General features: G+C 46.1%; 2 protein-coding genes across 2 annotated transcripts in view; one reads left to right on the top strand and one right to left on the bottom strand.

The window, feature by feature from the left end:
* Positions 1-5,732, bottom strand: part of LOC120991270 (oocyte zinc finger protein XlCOF6.1-like) — a gene marked incomplete at its 3' end in the record, with an annotated part of 34,673 nt that extends 28,941 nt beyond the window's left edge. Inside the window, exon 1 of the mRNA XM_040420112.1 lies at positions 5,677-5,732. Coding sequence (XP_040276046.1) covers positions 5,677-5,710 — 34 coding nt within the window. The remainder of the gene's footprint in view (positions 1-5,676) is intronic.
* A 2,903-nt stretch (positions 5,733-8,635) lies between these two features.
* On the top strand, positions 8,636-18,112 carry LOC120991273 (zinc finger protein 34-like). Its single transcript, XM_040420117.1, has 3 exons — positions 8,636-8,680; positions 16,814-17,002; positions 17,378-18,112. Exons 1-3 carry the CDS (start codon positions 8,647-8,649, stop codon positions 17,794-17,796), a joined length of 642 nt encoding a protein of 213 aa, XP_040276051.1. The 5' UTR covers positions 8,636-8,646; the 3' UTR covers positions 17,797-18,112.
* Positions 18,113-24,707: the final 6,595 nt, after the last annotated feature.

The raw sequence follows: 24,707 nt of genomic DNA, 5'->3' as shown, positions 1-24,707 counted from the left end.
GCTGTAGAATCTGGTCCTGCGTTTTCTGCTGGCCCAGGTGTCCCCCAAGAACATGTTGGTGGGCTAACTCCGACACGAGCTTGCGATACGCCTTAGGCACCACCAGCTGTTCAATATGCTCACCCCGAAGTTGATTTACCCGGTAAAGCATCTCCTATTAAACCACAAAACGGGGGTACATAGACTCGGCCCCCGGTTGTTGCGGCTCACCCTCAACTACTACAACATTTTCCCAGGCTTGGGATAGAGTCGGGTCCTGCTGCTGTGCTGTACCAAAGTTATCTCCGGAGACGTTGAGGTCTGCCAACTCCGGACCCGGCGGCAAGTCCTCCACGTCTCCCACCACCACACTTAGTGGGGTTGTCTCCCCCTCTTCCACCGAAGTGGCAGTCAGCCCTACCGCTGGCCCTTCGGACTCAGGTTCCCAGGGTTCTGGTCTCCCCCCTGAGCTGGGCCACTCTGCTAGGGTCACATCTGTCGCCTGGGTATCGGTAACTTTCGTATCCGGCCATAGTGCTGGGAAACCGGGGAAATCTCTCCCAATTAGTTCTTAGTGCAACTTTGTGGCGACGGCCACCTCATGAGTCCACGTACCGACCACAGTGGATAGTGACAACAGGGTGGTGGGATAGTCCTTTAAATCTCCATGGATGCACACTACGCCTATTTTTCGGCCAGTATACTCGGCGGGCCGCACCAGGGCAGCTCTTACCAGGGACTCCAGGCTCCCCGAGTCCAGCAGCGCCACTGCCAGGGTATCTCCCACTTGCACCTGGCACAGATGACTATTGTCTATTGTCTCAGAGTTACCGGATGCACACAGCCTCCTGGCATACATTGAGGGGCAGGAGCCGAAGTTAGCGTCCATGGGTTCACCCCGATGGGGACAGTCGGCCCTTATGTGTCCAGGCTCGTGACACCGCCAGCAGACCACCGGGGCTGGGTCTGCAGTGGGCACGTCCCAGGCGGGTTTGGCTGGCACCTGCAGCCGGGCCTGGGGTGGAGATTTCCACGGTTTGACTGGCCCCATCCCAAAAGAACCCCCCTGCAGACTTCTGGTGGCCTCGTAGTGCTCAACCAGGTCGACCATCTCTAGGGCATTACCAGGAGACACCAGGCCGATCCAGTGCTGGAGAGGGTACGGCAAAGCCCTCCAGAACACATCCGCCAACAGGCGGTCCAGCAGATCATAATACTGCGGTCTGGTGGGTTCAGCCAGGTTAAATTCCCACTGACGCACTCGGTGGGCCCGGACCAATACATTCACCCCCAGTCTTGCCAGAATCTCACCTTTTACGGTCAAGTAGTCGGCCGCTTGTTTAGCTGGTAGCTCGAAAAACACCTGCTGGGGTCCAGACGCCAGGAACAGAGCGACAACCTCAGCCATTGGTCTCGGGATAACTTCTCCCGCACGGCCACCTTTTCGAACACCGCCAGATACGTCTCAACGTCGTCCGATTGGGTCATCTTAGGGATCGCCGCACTAACAGCTTTCCGGGCATCATGGACGTTCTGGGACGCTCCTGCCGCTTGTAATGCTATCACATGCTGTAATAGCAGCTCGTTGGTTTCCTGCTGCTGCAAGTTAGCCTCCATGAGGGCTTTTACGACCGCCTCCATTTTGTCAGGGGGTACGGGTCGTAACCTTGCCGGCTTGATAAAGGACATACACCCGTGCCCGGGGAAAAAACTAAAACGTTTCAGCCTTCAGGCCTGCCTCACTGCGTTTGCCCGCATCCGACACCAAATGTTGAGATTTGCTCTGGTAGACAGGTTAGCGGACGCAGTATAGAGGCAATCACAAAGTCTTTAACTTAAATAGTTCAGTGTTTATTCACACAAAAGGCAAAACAAAATAACAGTTCGCAGTATTGGTGTATGTTCACACCATGGAAAGTCCACCGAACACAAACATTCACCTGGTTAGCAGTTTTTCATCAGCCATCCACAGCAGGCTTTAGGGGGCCTGTTTTCCAGCAATGCGGCTCTCAGCCCTTTAGCACGGCACACCTCATGCAGATCCCAAAACCACAGCGTCTCCACAGCTTCACTGTGAAATGGAGGATAATCCACACAGCTGAGACTGCTGGCTGGGTTTTTATATCCCAGCCAAAACCCGGCCTGGAACGTGGGGAGCAGCCACCCAACCTGCACTTTGAAGGCTTCCAGTAAGAGCCGGCCCGGATTGTCTTTACAGCCATACTAAATAACAGTGTCAGTCAGCACTAACTGCCGCTGACATCTAAAATTACCGGCTCTTACCTCACCGAGGCCAGGAATCTCGGTGACTCATACCTTCCGTCAATGACGGACCGTTGCGCCTTCCTACAGTGGGTATGTGGAAATAGCTCGCTTGGTGCTCTGAAATTGAGCTTGGAGAGCAGGTCGTACCTGCAAATATCTAAAGATATGAGTACGTATGATCCCATATTTTTCCTGCAGCTGAGTAAATGAGCATAATGTCCTATTATGGTATATATCCTTTAAGGTAAGTATCCCATATTCTTTCCAAATTTATGTCCCCTCCGGTGTTTGCAGGTGCGGAAACAGCGGATTGTCCTACAGTGGTATGACATCCGCCAAGTCCCTATATTGTTGGCATTTCGTAGCATTCCATACCTAGTGTGCAAGTCTATGAATTTGTAGGGCCTGCTTGGGGAACAATCTTCTATCCTCCAATATCGGCCACATGGTGGTAAGATTTAAGTAATGTTGTAGGTAATATTCAGCGTTTGGTAGCATAGTCTGTGTCACCCAGGTTTTATAAAATCTCTGCCCAGCTAGAAAGTATAAGTAAAAGTCAGGCAAAGCGGCACCCCCTTGTTGCCATGTCCTCTGTAACGTACACAATGCTAGTTTCCATCTCTCCTTTCCCCATACAAAGGCCGCCATCAGAGCATGCAATAGGTCATCTAAACTACGAGGGATAGGTGTACATGCATGTTCTAAGAGGTATAGACCCTTTGGTAATAATATCATTTTGATTAGCTTTAGTCTCCCCATAACCGATAGAGGGAGACTTCTCCAGACTTTAAATTTATCAACAAAGAAGGATTCTATAGGAGCAATGTTTTTAGTGTAGGACAAAAGTGGATCCCTGGTGATCAGTATACCCAAATACTTATATTGCTCCACCACCAATAGGTTGTTGTATATTGAGGGCCATCCAGGTGACTACAGCGGCATAAGGGCAGACTTTGACCAATTTATGCGAAGGCCGGAAAAGTGGCCATAACCCTCAATGAGTGGCAGGTATTTCTCTACGTCATCCATATACAATATTAGATCGTCCACATATAATCCTATCCTGTCTTTTCTTCCTCCCATAGCTATTCCTTTGAATATAAAATCTTGACGAATTCTGAGAGCTAGATGTTCTATTGCTACCGCAAACAGGAGGGGTGACAAGGGACATCCTTGCCTTGTTCCCCTATTCAGTTGAAATATAGGTGGCAGAGATCCATTGACCGATATCTTAGCTTTAGGTTTTTGGTACAGTATATGGATCCAGTTAATGAATACTTGGCCAAACCCAAAGCTCTTTAGTGTTTCTATTTGAAAAGGCCATTCCACGGAGTCGAACGCCTTAGCTTTATCTAGGGAGGCTAGGGACCAGTGTTTATGTTCTTCCCGCCCCATTTGTGCTATGACTTGTGCTATTCTAATATTGCTGGATGTAGACCTGTCTGGAATGAAGCCTGTCTGATCCTCATGTACTATAGAAGTCATCACTTTATTCAATCTGTTTGCCAGTATTTTGTAATCTATGTTTATAAGATCCACATTCCAGCGGGTTCTTATCGGGGTTTAGTAATACTACCATTGATGCATCGTACAATGATTCAGGGAGACAACCCTGTTGTAGTGATGTTTTGTACATTTTATGTAGTTGCGGTCCCAAAATGTCTACGTACTTGGAGTACACTTCCAGCTAAATACCGTCCGGGCCAGAAAATGTCCCCAGGTTCAGTCCTTTAATGGCCACCTTAACCTCCTCTAGCGTTATCTCTTCATCTAGAGGTTCCCTATCCTGAACTGTGGGTACATTATCTCCTGAGGATAGCTATCTAACTCATAGTGAGTGTACTGAATCGTAGATGAATACAAGTCTTGGGAAAATTATTTGAATCTATTAAGTATACCATTAGCATCGTCCACTAGCACTCCGTCAGTAGTGTGTAGGCGCAACACCGATGGCGGCGCCATATTTCTCTGTACTACATGTGCCAGTACTTTCCCGGCTTTATTGCCTAGCTCAAATGTTTGCTGTTTGAGAAAGAACATTTTACGTTCGCATTTTTCCTTAAGGTATATCAAGTATTGCCTCCCTTTTTGCATCCAATCCCTCCTATTATCATCTGTGGGATCAGAGGTAAAGCGGCTCTCCGCTTCTTTGCATTGGTCACTTAATTCATCCTCTTTTACGCCGGGTAGATGATATAGAGGATTTAAGGCATCCACGCAAGTAAGCTTTCAAAGTCTCCCATATTAGTAAGTCTTTCGCCTCGTCCGTATGTATTTCCAGAAACACATTAAGTTGGTCTGGAATATGATTGTTGTTTGTCATTAAAGTCAACCAAAAGGGATGCATACAAGTCCTACTACTACATGTCACTGAATCAGGTAACATCAGTTTCATTGTCACCGGTGCATGGTCCGACAGTCCTTGCAGCTCATACTGAATATCCATCAAATCTGAATACGTGTTCCCAGTGCCAAATATGTAGTCTATCCTGGATAGCGCACCCCTTGACAGAGTAAAACACGAGTACTCTTCTCGTTCAAAGTTTTTCTCCCTCCACATGTCTATATCTTCCACCCCATTTCAGCAGCAAATCTTGCTAAATAAAATGTTGCTAAATGACCGCTGACTGGACCGTCAAGACGGGTCCTGGAATCTGTCTAACCGATCATTCATCACCATGTTATAATCTACCATACATATCATCCTAACATTGGGGTATTGTGCTGCAAATCCCGCCGCTGCTTGTAAACAGAATTTTTTAAATACATTTTCTATAATAATTGGCAAAGCCCAAAAATGTCTGCAAGGCTTCAAGATATTTTCAAGGAGCCCAGTCCTTTATCGCCTGAATCTTAACTGAATCCATAATGGCTCTTACCTTGTGATATAAGAGGCTGGTGCTCCTCCATTACATGTCACTGCACACACGTGTATACACTGCACATGACGGCTCTTACCTTGTGATATAAGAGGCCGGTGCTCCTCCATTACATGTCACTGCACACACGTGTATACACTGCACATGACGGGTCTTACCTTGTGATATAAGAGGCTGGTGCTCCTCCATTACATGTCACTGCACACACGTGTACACACTGCACATGACGGCTCTTACCTTGTGATATAAGAGGCTGGTGCTCCTCCATTACATGTCACTGCACACACGTGTATACACTGCACATGACGGCTCTTACCTTGTGATATGAGAGGCTGGTGCTCCTCCATTACATGTCACTGCACACACGTGTATACACTGCACATGACGGCTCTTACCTTGTGATATAAGAGGCTGGTGCTCCTCCATTACATGTCACTGCACACACGTGTATACACTGCACATGACGGCTCTTACCCTGTGATATAAGAGGCTGGTGCTCCTCCATTACAGGTCACTGCACACACGTGTATACACTGCACATGACGGCTCTTACCCTGTGATACAAGAGGCTGGTGCTCCTCCATCATGGCCTCCTTGTACAGATCCTTGTGTCCTTCTATATACTCCCACTCCTCCATGGAGAAATAGACAGTGACATCCTGACACCTTATAGGAACCTGACAACACAATGACACCGTCATCACCCAGACCCCTCCAGTGCTGTTACTGGAGAATTTCCCAGCATTCCCAGCAGTGTCACCTCTCCAGTCAGCAGCTCCATCATCTTGTGGGTGAGTTCTAGGATCTTCTGCTCATGTATCAGGGGGTGAGGGGGAGGCTCTGTGATGGAGGGAGGGGTCCTGCTCCGCCCTCCTGACTCCTGGAGATGGATGATGGGAGTCACACAGTCCCCCGATGTCTTCTTCACTATTGTGTACTCCTGTGGATGGAGAGAGACACTTAGGGAATAAACCCTTCAGGGGCCATGTGCTCCCCTCCGGCCCTTTCCTACTGGTACAACGTGCCTACTTACCTTCTCATGGCTCCTACAACATGACTATTGGTCACTGGTCACATGACACATCACTCACCATACTGGGGGCTGATCTTCAGGTTCTCCGTCACTTGGAAGGTCTGGAGGCCGTTCTCCAGGACCCTGGACTCTTCCTATCACTTCCTATGATGGATTCTCCTTCCCGATGTCTGACTTGTTACAGAATACAATAAAGAGGAGAGAAATCTAGAAAAGTTTACCTCTCCGCTCAGCAGGGAGATGATCTCCAAGGTGAGGTCTAATATTCTTCTGCCGATCTCCTTCCTGTCCATCCTTGGTGGCTCATTCAGGAGAAGGCTCGTATTGCTGGTTTTCTTCATGACGCCTCTAAAAACAGGAATAAAGGTTAATCAGTGAGTCCCATGTCCCCGATAATGAGGCCGAGAAAAAGTACAACTCATCCCGCAAAATTTAGATTCTGACCTCTCTCTGTGTATCTAAGCTCCTGGTGGTTAAAAACTCATACACATGGAGCAGATTCTCTCATCCAGCAGTGAATGATGACAACCCCCACTATCCCCACTACTACTCCCCCCATCATACTAAGCTGAGGAGAGGAGAAGGATCCCTTGTGTGTAATGGAGGAGAATCTCCAGAGGTGACATGTCTGAGCTCTCCACCACACTGTCTCCTCACTGCTCATCTTACCTGCAGGCTGGAGGAATGGCTGATACCAGAGAGAACAAGAGCCCTGACTACCGACCAGGACCTGCCCAGTATCTGCTGCACTGCCAGAGCTGAAGGACCTGCGGTGACGTCACCGTCATGTGATCAATGCAGGGGGCGGGGCTCAACCATGTTGAGCAGGGATGAGCGAATCGACTTCGGCTGCTTCATCATAAGGCTATTTGCATAAAACTTTGTTGTGATACTGTACCGAGCGCATCATACCGTACAAAAAACCTTTGTTCGGTTCGTAGGTACCACTTGGAACTGAACCCGAGTTCGGTGTCAAGGTTTTTTACAATAATAATGAATTCATAAAGTTATTACACGAAGTCTCGAAGAAAGAGCTGAAGGACCTGGGGTGATGTCACTGTCATGTGATCAACTGCTTGAGCCCCACCCCCTACTGATCATATGACGGTGACGTCACCCTAGGTCCTTCAGCTCTGGCAGTGCAGCAGATACTGGGCAGGTCCTGGTCGGTAGTCAGGGCTCTTGTTCTCTCTGGTATCAGCCATTCCTCCAGCCTGCAGGTAAGATGAGCTGTGAGGAGACAGTGTGGTGGAGAGCTCAGACATGTCACCTCTGGAGATTCTCCTCCATTACACACAAGGAATCCTTCTCCGCTCCTCAGCTTAGTATGATGGGGGAGTAGTAGTGGGGGTTGTCATCATTAGGTGGCCCCTGGCTGTCCTGGTGAGGGGCCCCTGCCTCCATGAGAAGAATGAATGGATCGGGGGCCCGGCCTGAGCTCAGCTCTCTCCAGTCTCTTCTCTAGGATTTGTGGACACAGCTGAGCACAGCCCAGAGGTAGGACCTGCATCTATCAGACATTTATCTCCTGTGGATCCACCAGAAATCTCCATGTTGGGGCCCCTGGAATCCATATCATAGGGGCTCTGAGAAGCGGGGCCCCTCCAGGCTCAGGAAGTGCGGTTCTGGAGGTGACGTCTCGTCTTGTCCCCTGGATGATTTCCTCTCCTCTTCTCATAAAGGTGCCTGCAGTCCTAGAAGCCTCCAGCTCCTCTAGTTCTCTCCTCTTCTCCTGAATGAGCCACCAAGGATGGACAGGAAGGAGATCAGCAGAAGAATATTAGACCTCACCTTGGAGATCATCTCCCTGCTGAGCGGAGAGGTAAACTTTTCTAGATTTCTCTCCTCTTTATTGTATTCTGTAACAAGTCAGACATCGGGAAGGAGAATCCATCATAGGAAGTGATAGGAAGAGTCCAGGGTCCTGGAGAACGGCCTCCAGACCTTCCAAGTGACGGAGAACCTGAAGATCAGCCCCCAGTATGGTGAGTGATGTATCATGTGACCAGTGACTAATAGTCATGTTGTAGGAGCCATGAGGAGGTAAGTAGGCACGTTGTACCCAGGAGGGAAGGGCCGGAGGAGAGCACATGGCCCCTGAAGGGTTTATTCCCTAAGTGTCTCTCTCCATCCACAGGAGTACACAATAGTGAAGAAGACATCGGGGGACTGTGTGACTCCCATCATCCATCTCCAGGAGTCAGGAGGGCGGAGCAGGACCCCTCCCCCCATCACAGAGCCTCCCCCTCACCTCCTGATACATGAGCAGAAGATCCTAGAGCTCACCCACAGGATGATGGAGCTGCTGACTGGAGAGGTGACACTGCTGGGAATGCTGGGAAATTCTCCAGTAACAGCACTGGAGGGGTCTGGGTGATGACGGTGTCATTGTGTTGTCAGGTTCCTATAAGGTGTCAGGATGTCACTGTCTATTTCTCCATGGAGGAGTGGGAGTATATAGAAGGACACCAGGATCTGTACAAGGAGGCCATGATGGAGGAGCAGCAGCCTCTTATATCACAAGGTAAGACCCGTCATGTGCAGTGTATACACGTGTGTGCAGTGACATGTAATGGAGGAGCTCCAGCCTCTTATATCACAAGGTAAGACCCGTCATGTGCAGTGTATACACGTGTGTGCAGTGACATGTAATGGAGGAGCACCAGCCTCTTATATCACAAGGTAAGAGCCGTCATGTGCAGTGTATACACGTGTGTGCAGTGACATGTAATGGAGGAGCACCAGCCTCTTATATCACAAGGTAAGAGCTGTCATGTGCAGTGTATACACGTGTGTGCAGTGACATGTAATGGAGGAGCACCAGCCTCTTATATCACAAGGTAAGAACCGTCATGTGCAGTGTATACACGTGTGTGTGCAGTGACATGTAATGGAGGAGCACCAGCCTCTTATATCATAAGGTAAGAGCCGTCATGTGCAGTGTATACACGTGTGTGCAGTGACATGTAATGGAGGAGCACCAGCCTCTTATATCACAAGGTAAGAGCCGTCATGTGCAGTGTATACACGTGTGTGCAGTGACATGTAATGGAGGAGCACCAGCCTCTTATATCACAAGGTAAGACCCGTCATGTGCAGTGTATACACGTGTGTGCAGTGACGTGTAATGGAGGAGCACCAGCCTCTTATATCACAAGGTAAGAGCCGTCATGTGCAGTGTATACACGTGTGTGCAGTGACATGTAATGGAGGAGCACCAGCCTCTCATATCACAAGGTAAGAGCCGTCATGTGCAGTGTATACACGTGTGTGCAGTGACATGTAATGGAGGAGCACCAGCCTCTTATATCACAAGGTAAGAGCCGTCATGTGCAGTGTATACACGTGTGTGCAGTGACATGTAGTGGAGGAGCACCAGCCTCTTATATCACAGGGTAAGAGCCGTCATGTGCAGTGTATACATGTGTGTGCAGTGACATGTAATGGAGGAGCACCAGCCTCTTATATCGCTCGGTAAGAGCCGTCATGTGCAGTGTATACACGTGTGTGCATGTAATAGAGGAACTTTGAAAATCTACAGGCTCTTTTAACATCAAGTTAAGGCCTTGCATTTGCCTTATAAATCAAACATATCCATAGGGCTCCATTCACCTGACAGACAGTAAGTGGGTGTCATATTGGCATCAGTTGGTCCCAGTATTATACAAATGAATTTGTTTGGAACGTCCCAAAATTTAAGCCTCTGTGTGAAGCCAAAGCTTTTGTGATTCGATTCTAGTGAATCGGTGAGAACTGAATTTTACAGGTAAGAAGACGACAGACCAGGGCAGTTAAGATGAAGAAGGATACCATGACCCAGGCTGGGGATCTGGCGGCAGGCTTGCTCATAGTGCCTGGCAGTCAGCCTCAGCCAATCAGAAGGGATGATATTAACATGTGTCATAGGAGGGAAGCCATATATATTCTGAGCTTATATAGGATGTCTGTCAGAGCAAAGAAATCTCTATCTATAGACATACAATTCAACTATTTAGGGTCAGAAAGGGACCGTTTTAGGGAAGTGTAGTGTATGTTTCACTGGGCTGCAGCATTTTACAACCACTGAGGCTCTGGTTGCACTGCACATCAATATTTAAATCTACAGTACTCATTTTTTTTTATGTGTAAGAGCCAGTCTAATTATCATAAAGTTTCATAAATGCACTGGCTGACATATTTTTATGCATCATAATTGCACTGAACTCTGTTCAGTTGTACATTGTTTTCTCTAAAAACCTGTTGCAAAGTGTATTAAACCTGATGTGAGAAATCTGGGAAGTTATGATTCAAAGCAGACCACATGTTTACATTTCACACTCCAATCTGCCAACCTGGAGAAAAGCTCCACTGGCAGGATGACCACCTGCTGGGGGGCTAAGGTGCTCTTCCTAGGACAAAAAGACCTCCTCAGATAACACGGTACTGGGAGTTCATAAGAAATTATGAACTGACCGTACAACCCATAAATATGAGACCTTTAAAACCCTGGGACCGAGATAGACATTCTCCCAATCTTTGATTTGCTTGTGGGGCGCAGGGAAGGGGAGATGCAGAGAACTCCTTGTAGGAACCAAATAGCAGCGCCGTGTTTGGTCTCCAAATGCACCAGCGATCCAGGCGGAACCTTCTCCCTATGACCTTCCAGTGAGGAGCCATGATCCATAATGGGTTTTTTGGATTTCTAGCTGCCAAGCCCAAGGGAGGGGGAGTGGGATCCTCCCAGTTGGAAGGACGGGCGTGACCAACTAAGGGTTATGTGCCCATGAAGGGCAGAGGCCATTGTCTTTTCTGAAGGGAGGTCACGCCGTGTAACTTGTTTGGAGGTACCTGGAAATCCTGCTTACGTCGCTGCCTCCCGTGTGTCTATAGCATCCACGACTACAGTGTATCCGGCAGATTGTCCTTAAAAGGAATCTGTCACCCCGATTTTGGAATATTATCTACAATAATACAGCAGTAGTAATGAAGATGAGTCCAGATCACAATTTTTTATTTTCCTACTGCCTCTGTTACCCCGCTGTCAGCACTCAAAGCTGAACTGAAATACACAGTCCAGACTGCTGTGCTGTTCTAACATGATGGAGAGGACTTGTGTGCGCATGCACGGCAATCCTGACAATGACTGAAACCTATTCTCACAGTGCGCTTCTCTGTACCTGAGTTGCCGTGTAGGCTGGCTGCATGCGCCCTTGCGTACTGGCTGCAGGCCGAGATCCTGTCCAGGCTGGTTGCTAGGGGCTGCGTGCTGGCTGCGGTATCCGTGTTGAACCGCCTGTGTATGTTTTCCCTCCCTGATTGTGTCTGCGGTTTCACGGGTTGGTTGTGCTCTGGCGTACTGACTACGGGTGTCTCCGTGGATGCCGGTTGCCAGGGACAACAGCCTGTGCTGCTGTCTGTCTGTTCTGGACTCTGGTTCTGTTGGGGTTAACTCCCCTGTTCTGTGGCTGGGTGGGGCTTCTCAGGTGCCTCGTTATGCAGCTTTAAGTTTCTGTGAGCTGTGGGGATTGGAGTCAGTTTGTCCTGTTCTGTTCTAGGTTTAGCTCCTTGCTGCTGACCCAAGGTGTCTTACCTTCTGCCTGTTTGTTTGGTTCCGCCTAGGTTTACATTGTTGTATTCCGTATCTTGTTTTTGCCATGTCCTGTTCTGTCTGAACCTGTCCTGTATTATGTTATGTTCCTGGTCTGTTCCCTGTTCGCCTAGCAGTGCGTAACTGTGTCTGAGAGCCTGACCATGCGTCACTGCTTCCGATGTATCCTGTCTCATGTCTGTCCTTGCCTGTTTTGTTTATGTCCGTGCAGCTCTTCCTGGGGCCGTCTAGCTGCTATTGCTAGCGGTCCAGGTATCTGTTTCTGTCTCTGTTCGGTTATGCCTGTCTCCTGTCCGTTATGTTCATGTCTGCCTTCGGAAGAGGGTCCCTGGCTTCCCCAGAGGGGGAATCGCCATCCGTGTGCAGCTCTGCCTGGGGCCGCTTAGCTTCTATCACTTGCGGTGCAGGTAACTGCTTCTGTCTTTGCTATGCCTTGCCTGTCTGTAGTATCTGTATCGCTGTCTGACTCTGCTGGTACCATTGTTGGTATCTTATGGGTCTGCTGGACCAGCTGCCACTGACTCGGTTAACGCTCTGGAGTCGCCCCTGGCAATTACCGTGGCTCAAGTCTATCCTCACTACCAGAGGCGCTAGTGAAGACCTGGTGTTGCTTAGTTATGCCCCTCCAGAGTATTGCTAATCAGTGGCACAGTGGGTACACACCAACTGGTTCGTTACAACCCTTTAGGTGATGACAACTCTAGCTCCCACATATGGCGCATCCACATCTACAAAGAACTGCTTTGAGATGTTTGGGCAATGCAACACTAAGGCTGTGGATAAGTCCAGCTTGAGGGTCTGGAATCACCCCTTTTGTGGATTTGTACTTAGATAATGGCTGTAAGAGTAAAGAAATGAAGGATAAATTGCCTGTAGTAATTGGCAAAGCCCAAAAACCATTGGATGGCTCTCAGGCCTAAGGGACAAGGCCATTCCAGAACCACAATCATCTTCTCTGGGTCTGCCTTTGTACCATTTGATCTGCGACATTCTAACTTTCTGGAATTCCACCTTGCATAAGCTGGACCGTCTACAGAAGCAATGTATAGCGATCAATGCTTACATCAGGCACTAGACCACCACAGCAGGAGGCATGTGTTATTTTGAGCTCAGGCAGTTGCATCTCATCAGGGACTCATGTCGTATTCTCAGGCTCCTCAAAGAGGCCACCAGTATTGTGAGTAGGTACAACAGCAGTATCAACACTGCAGTGTTGGTGAAAGGAGAACACCTTCCACCTATTGCTCATCACCCTGTGGCTCTTGAGGACCCACATGGAGGAGGAAGTAAGGGAGAATGAGGAGCTGCCACTGGAGGAGGATTAGGATGGTGCAGGAGGAAATGGGGCCTGGGTCAGATGAAAGAGAAATCCAATAAGTGCAGGAACATAGCTAGTGAGTCAGAGATTATCACTGCGATTATTTACAATAGGTCACTAGGACCACAAATTGTCTCTGGGTTTACATATGTTACTAATTTGAATATGTAAAATATAACTTTTATTTGTTGCCTCTAAAAAGTTGCTATCTGAGACTGACACTTAAAATTATCAGCTGGGTCTGCACTACTGCTAGTACGTAGCTATATCAAGCAGTGGTGCTGGCTAAGGGGCTGTACTTAATGCTACTTTGCATGCTAATTGTTTTACACGCAATCCTCTCATGCTATGTTCAGGTCGCTCTGTTTGTCTCACAGTGCGCTACTTAAGAGTAGGTCAGTCCCCTGCTAGCACTCTCTATTCGCTCTGTACTATATCATAGTCTCGGCTGGTGCAGACATAAGCTGGTTAAAACACATAGAAGTTCACACTCTGCCCCCCGACATGTTACGCCAAGCTCTTGGCGTCTTCAGGGGTTTGGGCAGTTTGCTCGTGAACGGGGGCGGGACCAGGCTTTTAAAACCTCCCTCACAGCATCATAGTTGCGGCAGCTACTGTGTAAGCGTTACCCCACATACTAGTTCCAGAGATCTCTAGTAAACGAGTCTGGTATACCGCCCCAGGGCAACAGTATATAACATTTAAACGGTACCTAAGAGCAAAACCTAACTGCAGTGTTCATATCTGACACATCCCAGGTAGCCATGCACTGTCCCCCCCACCAAGGTACTGATGGTCAGCAGTTGTCCATCGTCAACCTCCCCTTCAAAGTCTCTTTCTACAATTAATTAAAAGCTGCTGCCGTTAGGCTGGAGTCTTGTCCAGGCCTTAAAAGTCATCGGAGCACACAGACCTAGCTGCCTAGGCCAGACTTAGTCCTGCTAGTCATGTTTAGCGATGGTCAGAGCCTAGAGGTCATATCTGGTGGCAAGTCCATGGCGCCAATCATCCACCACAAAATGAAGCATTGGTATTGGAGTGGCAGGTACAGGTAAGAAAAGACGGGTGGAACTAACTAGCAAACAGTCTGCAATGTTAGCTCTGCCCACACAGAATTTCCTGGTGCTGGCCAGTGGCCTGTGTCTGGACTGTAGAGGAAGGGGTAAACTGATGTCATTTCAATTATACAGTTGTTTTCAAAATTATTCAACCCCCACTGAAATTGAGTGTTTTGACCAGTTTGACATTGATTTTGATCATTTCAGTCATCTTGTTTACAATTAAATCAAAGAGGCACTTGTAAGTCAGACAAATATAACATAACATTTATAATGAAATAACCACAAATGTATTTTCTGTGCTCACATCATTATCAGTTTTATTCAACCCCCAAGTGACATTCAATCTTAGTACTTAGTACAACATCCTTTTCCAGTTATAACAGCTTTTAAACGTGAAGCATAGCTTGACACAAGTGTCTTGCAGCGATCTACGGGTATCTTCGCCCATTCTTCATGGGCAAAAGCCTCCAGTTCAGTCACATTCTTAGGCTTGCGCGCTGCAACTGCTTTCTTTAAGTCCCACCAGAGGTTCTCAATCGGATTTAAGTCTGGTGACTGCGATGGCCACTTCAAAATGTTCCAGCCTTTAATCTGCAACCATGCTCTAGTGGACTTGGAGGTATGCTTGGGATCATTGTCCTGTTGAAAGGTCCAACGTCTCCCAAGCCTCAGGTTTGTGACGGACTGCATCACATTTTCATCCAATATCTCCTGGTACTGAAGAGAATTCATGGTACCTTGCACACGCTGAAGCTTCCCTGTACCTGTAGAAGCAAAACAGCCCCAAAGCATGATTGACCCCCCACCATGCTTCACAGTAGGCAAGGTGTTCTTTTCTTCATAGGCCTTGTTCTTCCTCCTCCAAACATAGCGTTGATCCATGGGCCCAAACAGTTCTAATTTTTTTTCATCAGTCCACAGAACACTATCCCAAAACTTTTGTGGTTTGTCCACATGACTTTTGGCATACTGCAGTCGACTCTTCTTATTCTTTGGAGACAGCAAGGGGGTGCGCCTGGGAGTTCTGGCATGGAGGCCTTCATTACGCAGTGTGCGCCTTATTGTCTGAGCTGAAACCTCAGTACCCACATCTGACAAATCTTTTTTCAGTTCCTCAGCAGTCACACGGGGACTTTTCTCCACTTTGCGCTTCAGGTAGCGCACAGCAGTCGGCAGCATCTTCTTTCTGCCACGACCAGGTAGCGTTTCAACAGTGCCCTTTGCCTTGAATTTGCGAATGATGCTTCCTATGATGTCTCCTGGTATGTTTAACATCTTTGCAATCTTCTTATAGCCATTGCCCTTCCTGTGAAGAGAAATCACCTCTTCTCTTGTCTTCCTGGACCATTCTCTTGACTTCACCATGTTTGTAAACACACCAGTAAATGTCTAGAAGGAGCTGAGTATCACAGTCCTTTTAAATCTGCCTAATTGGTGCTTATTATGCTTGATTGCTGCTCCTTGACATCCACAGGTGTTTTCAATACCTGATCGAAAACACTTGAATGAACCTCTGTTCTTAAGAGTGGTAGTCTTTAAGGGGTTGAATAATTGTGTCAATGAAGAAATCACAAAAAAAAACATTTAATACTGTATTACAAAAACAATTGATGTCATTTTAGTTGCATTTGGTTCTTTAAAAAGTCCTTGTAAGATTTGATTCTGAACACAATTACAAATGTACACTAAATTCCCTAAAACCCTTTACAGCATTGGGGGTTGAATAATTTGGAATACAACTGTAGGGCTCACGCAAGGAAGCAAATCATATAAATTAAAGGGGCTGACAGAAACGGTGGCTCGGCGGGATTCTGCCTGCTGCTGCTGTCTTACAAGCTATAGTTAAATAAAGCAGTAGATGAAATTAGAAGATGTAATTCCACACTGAAGCTGCTACTGGAGGAAGGGGGATCTTTCACTACGGAGCCAAGGACACAGCATAAGACTGATTTTAGCAGCATCATGGGAGGAGGTCTACTGAAAAGTGCATTTAAACTCTAGGAGGGCATTATTACATTGGCTTTGCAAGTGAATCCACCAGCTTCATTAGGTCTAAGATGTCTATTCAATAATGAATGCAGCATCAGGGGGGGAGGTCTACTGAAAAGTGCTTTTTATTTAAACTACAGGTGGGCATTATGACATTGGCTTTACTAGTGAATCCACCAGCTTCATCAGGTCTAAGAGGTCTATTCAATAATGAATGCAGCATCAGGGGAGGAGGTCTACTGAAAAGTGCTTTTTATTTAAGCTCTAGGAGGACATTATGACATTGGCTTTACTAGTGAATCCACCAGCTTCATCAGGTCTAAGAGGTCTATTCAATAATGAATGCAGCATCAGGGGGGGAGGTCTACTGAAAAGTGCTTTTTATTTAAGCTCTAGGAGGACATTATGACATTGGCTTTACTAGTGAATCCACCAGCTTTGTGAGGTCTATTCAATAATCAATGTGGTGACGGATCTGAATCCTGAACTTTGTCAGAGTGATATAGAAAGCTTTATAAGGCTGGAATCACAAGTGCAGTTTTTTTTATCACCAAATCCAAGAGTGCATTCAAAATGAATGGCTTATACCACTAGTTCTTGCTCAATCCACTTCCAGCATAATTGGAATGTTATAAGTTTGTATGCTCCATTGTTTGTGGGGGAAATTTTTTAATAATTTTTTATTTTTTTTTATCTTTACAGAAAATCCCAGTAAGAATTCTGAGGAAAATGTCATGTTATCACTAAATTATAAAATAGAAGATAAAGATGTCAATCAAAGCTCTTTAGGAGACGAACTTGATGGCCATGCAAGAATTCACAGTACAAATGTGTCATATAACCCCCCTAATCATGAGGAACCTTCTCCTGACATTGTTATCACAAGTACAGGTCAGAAAGGGGCTAAAATTGATGGCAAAGAGCTCACAAACAGATCAAAGTTTTTTACACACAGAAGAATTTGCACAGGAGAAAAGCCATATGCATGTTCAGAATGTGGAAAAAGTTTTACCGATAAATCAAATCTTGTTAAACATGAGAGAATTCACACAGGGGAGAAACCATATTTATGTTCAGAATGTGGGAAACGTTTTACAAATAAATCACATCTTGTTACACATCATAGATTTCACACAGGGGAGAAGCCATACTCCTGTTCAGAATGTTTTAAGTGTTTCACAAAGAAATCAAGTCTTGTTAGACATGAGAGAAGTCACACAGGAGAGAAGCCGTATTCATGCTTAGAATGTGGGAAATGTTTTACAGATAACTCAACTCTTGTTGCTCATGAAAGAAGTCACACAGGAGAGAAGCCGTATTCATGTTCAGAATGTGGGAAATACTTTATAAATAAATCGCATCTTATTACACATGAAAGAATTCACACAGGAAAGAAACCATATTCATGTTCAGAATGTGGGAAATGTTTTACAGATAAATCAAATCTTGTTAGACATGAGAGGAGTCACACAGGAGAGAGGCCATATTCATGTTCAGGATGTGGGAAATGTTTTAAACAAAAATCAAATCTCATTAAACATGAGAGAGTTCACACAGGAGAGAAGCCATATTTATGTTCAGAATGTGGGAAATGTTTTATAGATAAATCGCATCTTTTTAGACATAGGAGAATTCACACAGGAGAGAAGCCATTTTCATGCACAAAGTGGGAAATGGTATACTAGTAAAGACAAACTGAAGGAGCATCAGAGAAGTCACACATAAGAAAAGCTATTTTTATGTTTTATATGTGGAAAATTAGTTTTGTAATGAAATGAAATTATATTTGTGTTATAATATAGAATATATAAAATTGTGAATAAGAAGGTTTTAACCCCAGTTATTCACTAACATTATTGTTGGGGCTAAACAGTAAGGGCTTGTTTACATGAACGTTTTTTGTGTTCCGTATATGGGCAGTACACGGAACCATTCATTTCAATGGGTCCGCAAAAGATGCGGACAGCACTCTGTGTGCTGTCCGCATCTGTTGCTCCGTTCTGTGGCCCCGCAAAAATTATGAGGCATGTCCTATTCTTGTCCGTTTTGCGGTCAAGAATAGGCATTTCTATAATGGGCCTCCTGGCCTGCATCGCATCGCTGACACTGAGGTAAGTATAAGTGTTTTTTTTTTTTTTTGTTGTTTTTTTTTTATATACTGTATGCAATACTTTTACTGGCACATTGGGGGGCTGTTATTACTGGCACATGATGGGGGGCTGTTATTACTGGCACATGATGGTGGGGCATTCCGCAAATTGTGGAAGGCACACGGGCGGCATCCGTTTTTTGCGGATCTGCAATTTGCGGACCGCAAAAAATGTCACAGTTGTTGTGTGCATGAGCCCTAAGTCTCAGAATAGTTGCACAACTTGTCTACAACTGTAAAAATACAAGATACTCTTAACCACAAAATATCCAAAACAATCTCTCTACCCAGAAAAATAAATTTACCTACCCAAGTACAATGCACACATCAGTCCCACCAGGCACTCTAATTATCCTTCTTCCTAGGGAGAATCAAGTGTATGAGAGATGTCAGCTGCAGAGGGATAGTCTAGGGAGGGATGATAAGGTAGGATCAGGGATATTGGGTTATTCAGGTATAGGAAATGGTTAGAGGGGTACAAGAAGAGGTATCGAGAGAGGGTCTGTAGGATAGTGCAGGGCCGTATGTCATCATCCTGTAGTCTAAAGATCTTGTGGTTGGAGCTGGGTCTGCTTTTTTTTATTCACCACCTGGAACCGGAAGTGACATCACCACTACTTCCGGTTCGGCAATCACAGGCTCAATGCACGTGGATGAATTCCATTGGGTGTACAACACCCTCTACCCCTATTTATATGCAGACATGTATGTTATTTGATTGATTTTTTTTATGCTCCTGAAGAAGGGGACTTGCTGTTATCCCCGAAACGCTCATGCTTTGTAGAATAAAAAAACTTCTGAAATCTTTCCTGAAGTCCATGGTACCATCTTTGGGATATTGAAGTTCCACCATACATTCAAGGCGACCTCTGTGAGGGAGGATAGGGTACAAGTGTATTGAGTTTATCTTGATGCCTCATGACGACCTTTGGGAAAAATCTGATAAAGTTATATACACTAGGGATATTTGGATTTCAAGTGAAATTTATGGAAAACGTAAAAAGTTCCATCTCCAGTGATATTATATCATGAAAGTCGGGCATTTAAGTAGAAGCAGCAATGGTGATTTCCTCATCTCAAAAATTTATTGAAACAACAGCCAACACCAGTGCTGGGTTTACCCTACAAAATGTCAGTGTCTCAATAACTTGTCATGTGGCCTTGAGCATCAATTACAGCTTGACAACGATGTCTCCTGCTTTTCACAAGTTGACTTATTTTCTGCTGAGGCATGGCATCCCACTTTTCTTTAAGGGCGGTCCTAAGGTCATTGAGGTTCTGGGGTACAGAGTTACGAGCCTCTACACGGCGACTCAGGTGATCCCATAGGTTTTCAATGGAATTCAGGTCTGCAGAAAGTACAGGCCACTCCATTTGAGGTCCCCCAGTCTCCAGCAGCCATTCCCTAATGATGCGACCTCGATGAGCTGGCGCATTGTCCTCCATAAAGATGAAATTAGGCCTTTGTTGTTCATGCAGAGGCACAATGACTGGATTAATGATGTTCTTCAAGTAGTATGGGCTTGTCACTGGACCATTCACAAAGTGTAGGTCAGTTCTGTATTGACTAGACACACCTGCCCACACTGTAAAACCACCACGACCAAAGGCTCGTCTGGTGACAACAGTGGCTGATGCGTAGCGCTCTCCTTGATGTCTCTAACACTGTTGGGGGTCATCATTTCTGCCCAGCATGAATCGACTTTCATCAGGGAACAGCATTGAGGCCGACTAGTCCCTCGTCCAGCGTAGATGCTCCCTGGCCCAAGCAAGACAACGACGCCTGTGCCTGGTGGTGTGGTCAGGTACCCTTGCAGGTCATCTAGCACGCAGACCATGCTGAGGTAAACAGTTTTAAATGGTCTGATATGACACTTTGGTGCCTCTCACCTCCCTTAAATGTGCCTGGAGTTGTGTGGTATTTATCATTCGGTTCCGCAGGGAATTGTTCACAATGAAGCGGTCATCAGTGTGGGATGTGGCCATAGGATGTCCACTTCTCTGCCTTTCTGTGACTCTTCCAGTCTCTGTATCTCTGATACAACCTGCTGATGACACTCTGTGACACTCTAAGCTCAGTGGCCACTTCCGTCTGAGAACATCCTGCTTGAAGCCTCTCGATGGAGATGTACTGCTGATCAATTGTTAGGTGTCGTCTTAGTCTTATGATATCAAAATGTGAACAGCATGATCAGGAGGACTGTTTAAATACCAATTCTAATTGAACCAGGAAATGTATTGGGCGATTAATGGATCAAACACCTGTTGTGAATTTTGCCGTTAAGCTCCTTGTTAGAGAACAGCAAGTTGTGCAAAAAGTACTGAAACACTGTTGGACATGTGCATTCAAAAGTTTAGAGAAGGTCACATTAAGTTCTCCTGTAAAGGCATTTTAAGTTCATCCTGAAATTTCACCCACAAGCCAAATATACCTAACTTTTTTGAGTAGTGTATATTTAATTTATTTAAAATCTTTAAAATTAGGGGTATTCTCATTTCAGACATTTGTCATCCACAGGCCGAGAGAGGTGGTCTGGTTTACTGATACTGTACTGCGTTGGTGCTCTAAATCCCATTCATTTCAATGGGCATTACAGAAACAGTAGGGCAGAAAGTTTTGCTCTTTTTGTACACCCAACCAGATCTTGCAGTTCAGATATTATGCCATTGGGAAGAGGTTAGGCCTAGAGATGGGTGCAGATTCCAGTGGTGGGACCCACATGTCATGTGTACCATAAATTTCTGAAATGAGAATAAAACAACTTTGCCTTTTTAATGATATTGGAGATAGCGTTATGTATCATTGCCCTGATGTGAAATCCTGAATGACTGTCTACTGCTCTGACTTGCTCCATGTGCTCCCACCTGAAGCTGTGTTCCAGGAAGAATTCAGATTAAGGACCCTCAGAGTTCCTCACAAACTATTGAGTGTTTATTGTCATAGGCTAGACTATTTTTGTCCTTGACCAATGTCTGACAATAAAGGGTTTTTATTCATCAAATGCTTTTTGGTGTTTCCTTGTGTTGTACCACGTATGTCCTCTTAGGCTGGACAATTTCTGTTGCTTTCATTCATTTGTGTATTCGTTTTTGGCTTGGAGGGGTTCTCAAGAATGAGTATGATGTCATTGATTTACTGGACTCTTCTTTAAAGGGTTATTCCCATCTCAGACATTGGAGGCATATCCTAGCGATATGCCCCCAATGCCTGATAAGTGCGGGTACCGAGCTCACATGCTCTGACACCCTCCATTCATTCCTATGAGAGCACCGAATTTTCATCAGCCCCATAGAAGTGAATGCAGCGGTTGCTGTGCTTGCGCAGTGCACTTCGCAAGATCCTCGTTGCCAGCCTAAGATTGTCACTGTGGTTTGTGTGGACAACCATAATTACCAGAGCCACTAATACTCCCATCCTCTGCTCACCCTCTCTTGGGCTGCTACTGTATATTAATGTAGTTTTAGACTGATAGCAACCATCGTCACTAAGAGCAGATGGGGTGAGTGAGCCCCCTCTCTCCGTAAAAACTGCATAGATGCAGCAGTCAGCATTGACCGCCACATGAATGAGGTTATATAGCTGGAATTGGAACTATCAGCAAGGGTTTGGCTGCCCTGATTGATCGAGCACAGCTCCTGTGCCTGCCTGATCAGTGTGCCGCAATGTGGGAACCCCTTGCCCACTGTGCTGTACAAGTATGGGTCATGCCAGTAAGGGGTTAAAATTGGGAAAGCATCCACTAACTCTTGTTTGGGCCCGACATCTTGTATATCTCGGCCCAGCTGGCTAGCAGGTGGAGATCAACTGCTAAAATTTACCTCAAAAGTTTTGGTGTAAAGGATATAAAATCTGTCCTCGGTCACATGACTCAATTTTCAGAAGCATTAAAAGAACAAAAAGCTGTAGGATTTAGCAGAAATAGGCCTGCATCAAAACATGTGACTTATAACCTTGATTGTCCTACATGTTATAATACAGAAAAGCCTCTGCCTAATGTAAAGAATTTAGATTGTCAGCTCCACCAGCCACAGAGACAGTGAGGGTTAGCTACAATCTACGTCTTCTGATGGTGCAATAAAATAAATGAAAAAAATCTCCTGTTAAACCGCGTTCAAGTCTGTGTCAGAGGCAATTAGAGGCCACCATCACAGATTCCGTCAAAAATAGTGAAGCTGCTGCGTTATTTTCTCCAATAAAATGGTGACTCAACGACAGAAACCTGACCGATCACAATGTAGTCAATGAGGATTGGTCATAAAATGTATCCGATATTTCATTGTTCTGCTCCAGTGACCGGAGATCAGCGGACATGAAGACAATGACGTGATCCCGGCCGTACATTGTCCACATCTGAGACGAACCCCAAAAAGTTATAAGAAATCTTCACAGAATAGCGTTGATTTATAAACACAGAACAAATGGGGGCGGCCATTGTCTCCTCACTCCAGGGTCCTTCATCCAGCCTCCTCTGTACGGAGTCCACCAGAGTGGAGGTTCTACCAGCCACTCCTGACAGGTCATCTCCTCAGCACCTCCATCCCAGCGTCCTCACTGCTGACCTGTCCAGACTGGAGCGGCTGAAGAGAGAACCTGGCAGGAGCAACACCGAGATGTGGTGGGGGACATGTGACCCTGGTTGTCTCGTTTTTTTCTTAAATTAAGTATTTTTTTTTAAATTTTGATAAATTATCATAACCCTAGTATCTCCTCCCTCACAATGTCCAAAAGATGATCTCCATCCGCCACAGCGCAGTATTGTAAGATTGCCACCACAGCGATAATGAGAGCATATGCACTTCCCACCCGCACGCTCCCTCTGGTACACAGGAAACTAACCATAGGATTAGACAGCAATGGTTTCGGTGGGTGCCGGGCTCAGCTCGCCTCCACCGAGCAAAAGGAATGTAGACACAGAGGCACTTAGAGCACCACCACCCACAAGCTTGTCCTTGGTAGAAGTACAAAGTGCCATCGGCAATACCAATCACACCAGGCCCGGGCAATATCTCTGAAGCTCCCGTGATGCCAATCCAGAGAAATAGATCCAAGGTGCCCAAAGTTTCTCAAATTTAGCGAGGGCCCCCCTCTTCCGATAAAACCCCTGCTCTAGGTTAAGTAGCCAGTTGATCTTGTCTATGTATTCGGTACTACTGGGATTGCACTCGTCCAGCTAATGCTGAGCATTTCATTTCCGTGCCACATATAGCATTATGGCCACTACCACCTTACCGGGCTCGGTGATTGGCAGGTCCTCCACATAACTGAAGACACGTACAAAGGAGGTGACATCCAGTGTAACAGTGTCAAAAGCCCTCCAGAGCCGAGCACGACCACAGCATGTGCAGCATATCCGCCCCCTCCCGACACTGGGGACACGTAGAGTCCGATATCAAATAGGAACTGAGGGGTTTTATAGGACCGCTGAACCAGGTACAGAGGTGACAACCTATGGGCTTCGCTGAGTGAGAGCTGTGGAATCCTCCCTAATATCTCCAGTAGTGTTGATTGAGCACCAAAGTGCTCGGGTGCTCGAGTAGAACACCTCGGAAAGCTTGGGTGCTCTACCGAGCACAACGGAAGTCAATGGGAGAACCCAAGCATTAAACCAGGCACCCCCTGCTCTGAAGAGGGGAGGGTGTCTGGTTCACATGAAAAGGTCAGAAATTGATGAAAACACCACTAAAATGGTTCAGGAATAGCATGGGGAGGATGTCTGGATGCATCTTGGACTCCCAGGTCGCTGCTAGGAACGATGTTGTCAGAGTAGTACGCCAATATTACAGACTGACAATAATACGCACAAAACCGAAGATAAAATCGATTTTAGAGGAAAAATTGTTAGGAAACATTCTTTCCTGTATATTTACTTGTATATAAAGTGCAAGTTCTGCCAAAAATTACAAGGAAGAGGCACTCCGATACAAACTCTATCACATAAAGGAGGAACTCATTCACATTGTGGTACAATAGTTCAGGTAGTGGGACTCCTACACTCATTCATGGGCAGTTATTTTGCGCCTTGGTTTTTCCACACGCTTCTTGCGACCCTGTTGACTATTTTGAATGAAACGCTTGATTGTTCGATGATCACGCTTCAGAAGCTTTGCAATTTTAAGAGTGCTGCATCCCTCTGCAAGATATCTCACTATTTTTGACTTTTCTGAGCCTGTCAAGTCCTTCTTTTGACCCATTTTGCCAAAGGAAAGGAAGTTGCCTAATAATTATGCACACCTAATATAGGGTGTTGATGTCATTAGACCACACCCCTTCTCATTACAGAGATGCACATCACCTAATATGCTTAATTGGTAGTAGGCTTTCGAGCCTATACAGCTTGGAGTAAGACAACATGCATAAAGAGGATGATGTGGTCAAAATACTCATTTGCCTAATAATTCTGCACTCCCTGTATACTCCATCCGGTCCTTGCCGGAAACCATGCCCAA

Source organism: Bufo bufo, chromosome 2 (assembly GCF_905171765.1).
Source record: "Bufo bufo chromosome 2, aBufBuf1.1, whole genome shotgun sequence".
In the NCBI taxonomy this organism is placed as follows: Eukaryota; Metazoa; Chordata; class Amphibia; order Anura; family Bufonidae; genus Bufo; species Bufo bufo.
This window is presented reverse-complemented; position numbering and strand designations above follow the sequence as displayed.